Here is an 11,802-nt window from a genome sequence, read left to right on the forward strand (position 1 = left end):
GGGCAATTTAGAGTTTCAAATTAACTTATCCCGACTAACTGCATGTCTTTAGACTGTGGGAGGAAGCCAGAGAACTCATGCAAACTCTATACAGAAAGATCCCAGCCTGATGGTGGAGTTGAACTCAGGACCTTCTTACTGTGAGGCAACAGTGCTAACCACTGTGCTGCCTGTATCAGAATTCAACTAACTCCTAATGAGCAGAATGAATAATAAACCATAGGGGCTTAAAGTTTCAAACTAAAATGCAAGAAACTTAAAGCAATGAGTTTGTAACAAGTCTCCTAATTTAGAAAAGAAAATTACCTCCAGTTCCCTCCACATAAGCAGTCTGAGATCTAAGTTTTCTGAATATTAAATCAATGTTGAGGGGTTTTGGCATTCATACACTGATATACAGTCAAACCTATCTCCAGTTGGCTTCATTACAATCTCTCCATTTGAAAAAAACAAAACAAAAAAAAGGCGAGAGTAACCAACAGGATTTACCTTTAATTCATCCAATAATAATTGCTGCTTTTTGGGAGAATAAATGTTATTTCTTGTTGGTGGAACAATTTAATTAAACTGACAAAAAGGCATTGAGATCAAAACTTCCAGATCTTTATTGATACGATGGGAGCTAAACAAGAGCCAGTAAAAACCCTTTAACTGGAAGAGAATCAGCACATAAAGTCACCGCTGGCCGGTGTAGAGACAGACGAAGCATATGCGTTTCCCCTTCAGTCAGTCACATCCAGCGAGCAGCCGGAGATAAAGCGGCGTGGATACTGAAGACACCGGGCTCTTAAAGCAAGAGGTAAAATGAAAGGCCACAGCTTGAAAACAGCTTTTCTTGTTTTAGAGTTATTTAATCAAATGGGGGTACTTTAAAATAAAAACTATAAGTGATGTTTAACTTGTAATTTAACCATCCTTGTGTCCGTGTCTGGTTAAAAAGACCACGTTTCAGTTACCTTCTCCTGAGACAAACCTCTCTTGAACAAACTGGGATGTTGCCAATAAAAATAGTAACACCAGTTAATGGTTGCAATGTGAAAGTTAACATCTGTTGGACTGGGTGACTGAGGCCAGGTCTGTCCACGTTTCTTTTTCTTCTTTCCTCCTTTGATGCTTTTCTCCCCACCAGCTTTCCAAAGAGGACCGACTCTTAGTCCTCTGCTTTGGCCTCCATCTCCTCAGCGTCGTCGTCTCCATCCACCTCAGCGTTCTCGCGCTCTAACCTCTCCAGCTGCCGGGCAAGCTCCGTCTCATCCGTGTCCGTCACCACCTTAGGCTGGAGGACAAAGTTTACAGTTTAAGCATATTGATCCTTTGGCCAGATGAGCTAAAGACAAACATGATCATGAAAAAGAAAAAAAAGAAATCATTCACCTCCATCTGGATATTAAACACGCCCCTCTTCTCTTCAATCTTCTCCTTGATAGCAGCCATGGCCTGGTTGAGGACAGAGAGGCCCTCTGTGCGCTCTAGGGTGGTCGTCGTCATCACATAGCGAGGGGGAGCGATCAGGTTGATCTGTAGAAGGTAAACGCCATGAGAGAGGGAGCCAAGTAGAGCCTACAGCTAGAGACTTTTTAATTCTTGATGGAAGAGAGAAGGATTACCTTGATGGGCATGGCCTCTGTGGAGCAGCCCAGCCCAGCCCTCAGAGCTTCTTTCACGGCGTCGATCCCCTCGTAACCATAGCACGCCACTTCAATGTCTGCACGAGGTAGAGGAGGTTATCTTCACATTTCTAATTTATTCCTAAGTCCAACTGAGAAACACTGTGAGTAAACAGTCACCTGCTCTGATTTTGACAGCCTGTGGAGTGAGTCGCCTGTTGATGTTATCAATCAACACATTCCTCTCCTCCTCTGTTAAATCCAGGCCATCCAGAATAGCAGGATCTCTGCAGAAAGCCATCAAAATGTAAATGTGTGCACACACTGAACAACCTGTGTTTCATTTTAATAAGAGGTGCTGAAATGAGAACTTACGATACAGCCTGTTTGAAGACATCGTAAGCGCCGTATCCTGGCCGCTTGTATTTCTCGTCGAAGACCCATGCGGTGCGCTGGTACAAGCTCTCTAGCTGCTCGTCCTTACTGTACTCCAACACCTCTGCCACGTGTCGCAGGATGCTGTAAACCTGCAAGCACTTTCAAAATCAGCTCAGCGCAAACAAACAAGATAGACGTTTACAATTTCTTACAAATACATGTCTCACTTGTCTCACAATATTATAATGAACACCTGAACCAAATGACCACTACTTTGACCACAACAAGGCTCAAAGGCAAGTTCCATCTACTACAAGGAAGTCCTCTCCAGGCTGGACAACTTGCACCAAAATGACCGAGACAGATAAAAAGCCTTTGACCAACTTACAGTTTTAGATTTGGTGAATTTATCCTCACACTTGATGGCCTCCTCTGGCGAAACTCTTCTTTTTGATAAATCAATGTATCCTGAGAAGAAAACAGAAGGAATGCAAAAAAAGCTGTTTTAGTGCAGCAAGTAGTTTCTTACAATTAGGAATGATACGATTAACTAACAGGGAGGGATTCGATGGCCACTTGCTGGTCTAAGTTTCAAAATGTGCTCGTCTTTATTTCCTCATTTCCACCTTTGCATTTCCATCCTGTGTCTCTACTCGAGTGTCGGTACATGGATCACAGGTCAAATCTGCACAACTATCTATCTATATAAAGAAAATAGTCACGTAATACGAGTCAGATGAGCTGCATATTTTGCGATTAGCAGAAAATGTCCAGTTCAGTATCTCAGTTCAAAGTGGTCATGCTTAATTCATGTTTCATGTTTTTCTTCTTCTTCTTTTTTTGAATGTATGAAATATGCCAATGTGTTATAAACTCAAAAATCATCATCTTCATTCATCTTATAATGAGCCTCAGTTCACCCACTCTCTCAAACAAGCTGTTTAAGGCAAACTTGCATCTGATTGCGCTGCCGCTGGTGGGTGGAGCTGCAGTTCCCACAGAACTGTTGAACAGATAAAGATATCACCTCTTAGTGACATCATACAGAGCCGAAAGCACAAGAAGGGTCTGAAATGGTGCATTAAAAAGCAGCCTGAAGCCTGAGCTTTAGGAATTACTCATACATATGGTGACCTCATTAGGTCCCCTTTAATTATTCCAAATGAGATATTCTGTGTGTCATGTGAGACTGTCCTGACATTAAACTGGTGAACGCTATAACATAATGCAAGTTATTGATCATATTACCAACCACAGCCTGTCTCAGTCCACCTGATGTCACAGAATAACACCTCAAGCTTCAATTCAAAAAAGGAAATGTGGACCACACAAAAAGATCTCATTTCATATGGTTTTTATTCCACCACTGCACTGCAGATCCGACACACCGCCAGTTTCAACTATACTAGTCTACACTCACCCTTCTCTTTGTCTACTCGGATGACGACCACGCACTCGTTGCGGCCTATGCGGATGAGCTTGTTGATGGAGCGGATACGTCGACGCGACAGCTCGCTCAAGAGGATCATGCCCTCGATGTTGTTGTACTCCAAAAGGCTGACGTAGGCGCCCATCTCAGCGATGGACCTCACGTTCACCATCACGACATCCTCCACCTCTGGGAACCGGTGCTGGTAAAATCGACAGCTGAGCCCCGGCATTGCTGTGAGGTCAGAAACAGTTAAGAAGACAGGGGGAGCTTAACGTCTGCAAGTCATGGCACAAATCTTCACTTTGCAGTTTTAAACACTGTGAAAAGTACTGCTCGGCCTGTAACTTGGTGTTTCGGTACTAATAAATACAGTTTTTATTCTAGTTAATAAAAAATAGTCAATAACTTGTAACTAGCATCTCTGCCTCCACTGCTTCAGTTTTCACCAAAGGTTGTTTAAAAACAAGTCCCACAACTAAACACAATCAAAGCTCAACATTAAATTAGCAGAGAACCATGTATAAATGATTTCATTCTGCTTTTCTTTGTCTTTTTTAATCTCAATCATAGTAATTTGTGAATAATCTGTCACACCATCCCCCTGACAATCCTCCTTTTAGATGTAGTGAAAGAGACATGCAGAGCACGTGACAGAGCAGATGCTAGAGACAGAATGAGAGGATCTGGTGTGGTGACCCCTAAAGGGAGCAGTCACCTACAGCACCTACAACGTAACCTAAGTAAAGGACCCATGACCCATTCATGCTTGTGCATGGTCTATTACGTGTTAATTACTTAATGGTTGTGAATCAGTGTTTTATATGTGGGGTCAGCCACAAATTATAGAGCCAATGATTATTATTCTCTCACTAATAAAATACAAACTATGCTGTGAAAAAGTGGACAGAAATGCACAAGAGGACTCAAAAATACAGAACAATCGTAATAGTTGCGGGCTGCGTCCCCACGATGTCTAATTACATGTCAGGTTACAACATAGACTTTCAACACAGAAGCACAAATCCCTTGCTACCAGGGCACATCACCGTGTTAACTTCTAGATTAGCTTGTATGAAATCACTGCCTAATGACCAAACAAACTCTCCTTGAAACAGCGTCATCATTCCATTCAAGATCTCCTGAACATTTTTCTGTTACAAACACTCATACCGCTGACTGGTCTGCAGCAGCCATGCTGCTTTCGGCCTGTATTATGTGTATGACCACTTTATATTCTTCTAATATCACAGTTTTCTCCTCTTTAAAATCAACATCCCTGCTGCCAGTAGGCTTATCCAGGTTTATGACTGATTGGATGCTGCTAATGCCAGCTCTCTCATGTAACCGCACCTGTAGCTAGATTGAGATGACAAATAAGGGGACAGACTTGCTATTCCCCAAATCTTTTGCTTTCAACATCCTGTTGTCCCTGTAACCTGAGGACAGCAGCCTACCCACTGGAGTGTTTGACCCTTAGATCCTATCACCTTTGTTTTCCCAATCTTTGATCTCATCACTCCTGATTGTTGTCTTTAAGACTCTAGATATTGTATCTTCTGCTTCTGTTTAACATTTACATATAACTCATCTTCTAGTGATAGTCCAGTATGTGAATGTGTGGATGACTGAATGTGTAAAGCGCTTTGGGGTCCTTCGGGACTAGTAAAGCGCTATACAAATACAGGCCATTTACAAATACCATGCCTCTTTGGTGGGTCAGAGTCAGCTCATCTTCCAGGACCCACTATCTGGGCTAGTATATGGCTAGTCCATTTCTTTGAGAGTTGATATCACATCAAGATGATAACCACCTTGATGTGACATCATGGGTATTCAGGCCACAGACAGGCAACTGGGACACAATGTCAGCAACCACAAGTACTCTGAGTTTGAATAACAATCTGTTGGGTGTAAAATGCTGCAGTCAGCCAATTAACATCAATCCCTTTCTACATCAGAGTATTTCAACTATACACTGCAGTGCCTGTTCATGAAGTGAACTCAGCTACCAGTAAAGACATTCCTTTATGGAAGAACACTGTAATGAAAAATATCACTTTTTCTATTTTACTCAGATTTTAAAATATTAGCTGTGGTCATTTTTAGAGGCTTTAACCTGTAAAAAAGACTTTGGCCATACAGATGTTTTCTCTCTAATCCTTAGTCTACTATCAAGAAAGTTGTGGACAAAATAGTAGAGATACCTTCAATATTAAACGAAAAGTCCCAGGCCGTTTGAATGGAGCCACTTATCTGTGTTTCTCTGTTTTCCCACCGAACATAAATCCAATGCCCAGGTTTAGCTTATAAAAATATTCAGGACATAAAATAAAAGCAGGGAAATGAAACAAACTTCTGCCATTTGTCTTTTTCCCCTGTTGCTGTGACTGATGTAACGCATCATCATCGCAGAAAAATCACTTACTGTTTAAAAGAGAGAATCGGCGACAAAATATGGACACAAAAAGCTGCTTACCAAATATTTAGTACGTGTTACCAGCGACTGTATGACTTCCTAGTTATCACATTTAAAACCACGAGAAGAATGTTCATTCAATCGCAGAAACGCTTTCTTTCAACATCAGTTAGCTTCCCAGCTAATAACCCGGTGCCCAGCTCACATGCGGCACACGCAGGCTAAGCTGTTAGCCGGCTATCTGCCAGTTCCGATCGTTCCCCAGTCCCCGCCAAACGACATCTTCATAAAACAAACTCACCTGTGTCATAAGGTTACAGAACGACGCGCCTGAATGTTCCGTGCTGACTTTGTTTAAATGTCAGATTCGGTTTTCTTTCTGGTGTTTTGTTTTTTTTAATGAGTAACTCGGGCCCGCTAGCTCACATTCATGGGTGTGCTAATTTGTCGACCCGGAAAAGATCGTAGGGACCTTCCAGTGTTGCCAACTCCTCAGTAAGGAAAATCGCTATTGGCTGTCCTAAAAGTCGCTAGAAGTCGCTAAATGACGTCATCGCCTAATTTGCATAATTGGTCATGCTAATGTAATTGTAACCTATGTTGTTGGAGAGAGAAATAACATCGTGGAAGAGACATAAAGTGAGTAAAAAACGTCCTAAATGCATTTAGAGTTTATTTAGAACTACAAATTAAATTTCTTTTAGCAATTATTGTTTTTTTTTAATGTCACAATTCCAACCCTGCTCCTTTACCCGGGCTTGGACCGGCAAAAGTGACCCGAAATAGGCACTCTGGTGGAGTTACTTTGTGTGTGTGTGTTTATAAGTAGTTTTAAACCTTGTGATCCACAAAACAGCATAAGAGTAAAATAAGAACTGACTGCGTTACAGCACCCGCTGCTTGTTGAGAGTAAAAGCGATACGCGCTTTCACGTCTTTTTTTAGCGACTTTTTTCAGAAAAAGAGTCGCTAAGGGGTCTGAAAACTCGCTAAATATAGCGACAAAGTCGCTAAGTTGGCAACACTGGGACCTTCCACACGCGCGCATGTGCGGAACGAGTTTGGTTCTTTGGTCACATGACGCGGAGGGCCAGCTGATCATCGCCGACAAGATCACGACCGTCAACTCGATCTGCTCTTCTAATCCTACACGAAGAGCAAGATTTTAGCTGTTATATGTCTAGATTAATAATTCAGGATAAGAGCTAAAGTTGTAGTGTTGATTTAGGGAAGCGGGAGTGAACTGAAAATCGCAGTAATCGACAAAAAACGGAAAGATGTCTGGAAAAGACAGGATCGACATATTCCCCTCCAGAATGTAAGAAGCTTGTGCGATGGCTAGTTGCTAAAGCAATGTAGCTTCGTTAAAGCTCATATACCACTGTTTTGTTGACATATTTGCTTTTATATATGAAAGTTGTGGATAATTTTCTGCATGCATTTGAAAAGCAGGGATCGCCGTTTTGTTTTGTGCCAAGGTTACCGTTTAAAAGAGGAAGAATCCTGCTGCTGTCATGTGATATTTCTAACATTATCCAAGTGTGAGCTGTCAGTCGGAGAGACTTCATTTTAATCTAATCTCACCTGCTTCCAGTTATATTACATTTAGGACTACTGAAACTGTAAAACACCGAGGTTTGACCCTTTTATCAGGTCCTTGGTGCAAATATCAGTGAGCTGTGTATGTAGAGGAGTGGTGCAGATTGTGTTGTTCCTTACCTTGTTTTAAAAATAACGCTATTACACAAATTACAGCATGTGACACCTTCTGTCCGTAGACTCTTGGTTCAGATAAGATCTCCTCCTGAAAAAAAAATCTGAAATTTCTGAAAATTTCTAAAATTCTGAAATGGTGAAAAACAGAAGAAATCTCAGGAAAATTAATGGGATCTCTCTTCCACGATGGGAAGGGATTCAGCAGATGTTGTACAGCATAGAGCAACAAAGTAAATTTATATTATAGACGATCAAGATGACATCGTTAACAATCTAACATGTAACAATCTGTGAGTAATGTGACACAAAAGTGGGCTTGAATGTTGATGGCTGTATATTTTCGGCTGCTCCGTTATTCACAAAGAGGGATCCACAGAAGATGGATCCCCATATTTAACTGGTCTTAATCCAGGGATCTCTAACCTTTACACTATGGAGCCATGTTAAATTCCAACACAGGCCTAAGGCAGCATATGAGTCACCTGCTCAAGTCTGGAAAGAGCTGGGGAAAGATTCTGATTTGGAAAATTTTATTCAGCCTTTATTAAAATTGAAAGTTATCGCCCATGATAATTTAAATGAAAAGTCAATGAACAGTCAATAACAAGTGAGTTACAACTACTTAGTCATTTAGCAGATAAAATTCAACTTGTCAGCAGCTCATTGTAAGGTCTCCCACCAAAACTACAACACATGGACTTATATATTAGCTAGATGAAAGAGAAGAACAGATACGACTACTTATTCTTTTTTAAGGTAAGCTAGCAAATGGCTGGATGAATTAGAACCCAGGCCTCCACACTATAGCCCTATAATATACAGGTTTGCCTGCTAAAACCAGTGAACCACACTGGAGCTCCAGAACAAACTACTACTCTTGACAATCAGCATTTAGTAGCCTGGTAGAAGAGGGAACAGAGGAGTTTCAGTAGTGGTTTTTTCTCTTCGTGGGCGCAGGATAGCCCTGACCTGAGGGCATTGAAATAAACTCACTAGAGAGAATGTGGCCACCTTGATTAATAAGACCCTTTTCTTTCTGAACTACACGTTTCTTTGGACTTGGTACTCTTGGAGTATAAGACTTTAATAATGCTATTAAGGCTGTTCCTGTCCTTCAGAGATGACCCATTGAACCAGTATATGACATAAAATGATGAAATGGGGAAAATAAGAAGCAAATCCATTAAAAAAAAAGAGCTTTAACAAGCATAGAGGTCGAGAGAGAAAAGAGGAAAATCTGCCGGTTAAAAAAAAAAAAAAAACTGGGGTGAGGGTATCAACTACCAGAGAAGAGAGACAGAGACCTTGGGATGGCCTAAGGTCTGAGTGAAAACATGACAAGGAGATGAAATGAATGAAACTTGGTTGTGTCATTTTACCCCTAATTTAACCATCTGATTCAAATAGAGTGTTAAAAATATGTGGGTTTTCTCTGGATTTGCAGGGCTCAGACCATCATGAAGGCTCGGATGAAGGGAGCACAGACCGGCCGCAACCTGCTCAAGAAGAAGTCCGATGCCCTCTCCATGCGCTTCCGTCAGATCCTTCGCAAAATTATTGAAGTCAGTTTAAAATGAGCCTTCGTTTTTGGTCCTAATGTGGTCTGAAAGAACAGATGATGGAATAAATACTTTATTCATACATCATGCTCTTTGGTTGGAGGCTGTAGCTCATGATAATGCTCAATTAATCTGATACTAAGAGGTGTTTCTATAGTAATTAATTGGGTACCTTCATTGTTATAAACTAACAAATTACAGCCAGTCTGAATCAAAACCTCATGAAATAAAATCTTCCTGAAGGATTTCAGCTACATGTTTCCCAAAGGTGTGTTTATTTATACTTTTAGACTAAAACCAAGATGGGAGAGGTGATGAGGGAGGCTGCCTTCTCATTGGCTGAAGCTAAATTTGCTGCAGGAGACTTCAGGTAAGAATGAGAATAACGTGTCAGCGACGTGATGTTATGTTCTGGTGCAGATACACAAACAACTTCCATCTGTTGTTTTTGGCCTACAGCACAACTGTAATCCAGAATGTTAACAAAGCCCAGGTGAAGGTCAGAGCCAAGAAAGATAATGTGGCAGGTTAGCATCAAAAATATTTTCTCATTTTTAATCATTTTTTGTTTTGTTTTGTTTAAAATATCTGCTGCTTTTCTTCTTTTAGGTGTCACCCTTCCAGTATTCGAACACTACCAAGAAGGCGGAGACAGTAAGTCCAGTCACACGTCTGAGTTTGGTGTAACTCTACATCGGGTTTGAAGGGAATCGCAGAGAGCGCTCACCCCACGATGTGTTTGTGTCTGTCAGGTTATGAGCTCACCGGTTTGGCGAGAGGAGGAGAGCAGCTCTCAAGGTTGAAGAGGAACTATGCCAGAGCTGTGGAGCTGCTTGTGGAGTTGGCCTCCTTACAGGTAGGAGGCGCTGTTACATATTAAAAGCATGCTTTATAGTTAGGGTGATTTTTTTCCCAATGGTATTATCATTGAAAAAGGCACAATGTAACGTCCCTCATTGAAACTGAAATTGTATTGATGATCTCAAATGTAACTGTGCACAATGTGAATGTATAATCAAAGGCTCACATCCTAAATGACCAAAACAACTCATGAAAACAAAGGGGTAGCATCTCCCGCTATAGTTTGTGTATTCCTGCTGTGTGGCATATCACTACAACATTTCCACAAAGGATACATTCGTTACACTGAGTCTGTGTGGATTACAGATGCAGATAAAATGTAATCTATACGCTAGAAAAGCTGAAGTTTAAGTGGAAAATATTGCTCAATTTTGGTTTGCAGACATCTTTTGTCACTCTGGATGAAGCCATAAAGATCACCAACCGCCGCGTGAACGCCATCGAGCACGGTAAACACACGTAACATTCAACTGCAACCTTTTATTAATACATTTATTTATTTTTTAAATAAAAAAAAGGGTTGGTGCAGCTAAAATCATTTTGAATCTGCTTTGCAGTGATCATTCCCAGGATTGATCGCACCCTCACCTACATCATCACAGAGCTGGATGAGAGGGAGCGAGAGGAGTTTTACAGGTGATGATGTTTTCTGTCTGCCTCGTGAAGGTTTTAGTGCATAAACCTAAAAAAAACTTATCAGGAGGCATCTTTTTGCATGTTTATTAGATATTCTTGTTACAACTGGCTGTCCACAGCTCCGAATTCATTCTGTCACTACCCCAGCAACTTAAGTCCAAAACCAGACTGCCCAATCCTCAATTTTTGGTTATAACACAGAATGTTCTCTGCTGTCTGCTTTGCCAGACTGAAGAAGATCCAAGAGAAGAAGAAGCAGCTAAGGGAAAGGACGGAGTTGGAAATAGCCGCCCGTTTAGCTGCTCTGGGACCCATCGCTGAGCCCGCCAACATGCTGACAGAGGAGGCGGATGAAGATCTGCTGTTTGAGTGAGGAACATTACAGGCCACCGACTTCACTAATCCTTTTATTTATTCTGTGCCTCTCTGGCCACGTCTGCGTGTCTTTACGTCAGCGATGAAAGTTGTTTCTTTCTTTTTTTTTGTGTCCACGTCGTGATGATTAGTTCTGAGTGTTTCCAGATGTGTACAGGGATCAAAGTGCTGTTCGGTATAATACACAAGTGAGACCAAAGCAGTCTCTAACAAATTAAGCAAATATTACAATGAATATGTTTACACATGGTGTGCAAGTGATGATAAAGAAGCGTCCCGTGTGACTGATCACCTTGTAGATATTCAAGTTTTATCATATATAGAGGCATTGCATGCTGTACAGCTTAAAGTGGTTGTGGATTTCAGAGGGCGCGAGTGTGCGCCGTGGAGACTCGTCCTGCTGCTCACTTCATATCGTGCGGTTCCTGTTACCTCACTGGAGGCTGTTTACCATTTCACCAGAAGCCCCAATGTGACCCTGTTGTAAAATGTGATGTGCAAGTCAAAACAGCCCAATACTTCATCCAAATAAAGATGTTCTAAATATTCAACCACTGATTGAATTTCTTTTTCCCCCACTGAAGGGAAAACATTTTAAGTTCCATATGTGAAGACTGCTAAGAGACGGCTTCAAAACCTTTAATCAAGTGCAAATTATAGTGTGTTTAAGCAAAATTAAATGCTATCTTTTTTCAAAGGAGATCCATTTCAGAGGTGTTCTCACTATTGGATACACCCCATTTAAGTGAGAGGAGAAACTGAATAAGGAACTTATGTTAGTTACCCAGTGGCTCTGGCAAGAGTGGCACCACAGTAGATTTAG

General features: G+C 41.3%; 2 protein-coding genes across 3 annotated transcripts; one reads left to right on the forward strand and one right to left on the reverse strand.

Annotated features, from left to right (window-relative positions):
* Positions 1–581: 581 nt before the first annotated feature.
* Positions 582–6,322, reverse strand: eif2s1b (eukaryotic translation initiation factor 2, subunit 1 alpha b). Of its 2 annotated transcripts, none has more exons than XM_084954024.1 (8): positions 6,135–6,322; positions 3,406–3,648; positions 2,374–2,453; positions 1,983–2,134; positions 1,788–1,894; positions 1,608–1,705; positions 1,375–1,518; positions 582–1,276 (listed from the first exon to the last, which is right to left on the reverse strand). In XM_084954024.1, the coding sequence occupies exons 2-8, from the start codon at positions 3,644–3,646 to the stop codon at positions 1,151–1,153; spliced, it is 948 nt and encodes a 315-aa protein (XP_084810150.1). In that variant the 5' UTR covers positions 3,647–3,648; positions 6,135–6,322; the 3' UTR covers positions 582–1,150. The 2 variants fall into 2 exon arrangements, with proteins under 2 accessions (XP_084810150.1, XP_084810151.1); XM_084954025.1 differs by lacking the exon at positions 6,135–6,322 and adding an exon at positions 5,894–6,077.
* A 577-nt stretch (positions 6,323–6,899) lies between these two features.
* On the forward strand, positions 6,900–11,530 carry atp6v1d (ATPase H+ transporting V1 subunit D). Its single transcript, XM_084953803.1, has 9 exons — positions 6,900–7,150; positions 8,993–9,110; positions 9,398–9,477; positions 9,567–9,634; positions 9,717–9,761; positions 9,860–9,963; positions 10,351–10,417; positions 10,526–10,604; positions 10,833–11,530. Exons 1-9 carry the CDS (start codon positions 7,110–7,112, stop codon positions 10,975–10,977), a joined length of 747 nt encoding a protein of 248 aa, XP_084809929.1. The 5' UTR covers positions 6,900–7,109; the 3' UTR covers positions 10,978–11,530.
* The last annotated feature ends 272 nt before the right edge of the window (positions 11,531–11,802 follow it).

The sequence above is a fragment of the Perissodus microlepis genome, chromosome 15 (genome assembly GCF_051167445.1).
Source record: "Perissodus microlepis isolate ML-2025 ecotype Zambia chromosome 15, ASM5116744v1, whole genome shotgun sequence".
NCBI classification, from domain to species: Eukaryota; Metazoa; Chordata; class Actinopteri; order Cichliformes; family Cichlidae; genus Perissodus; species Perissodus microlepis.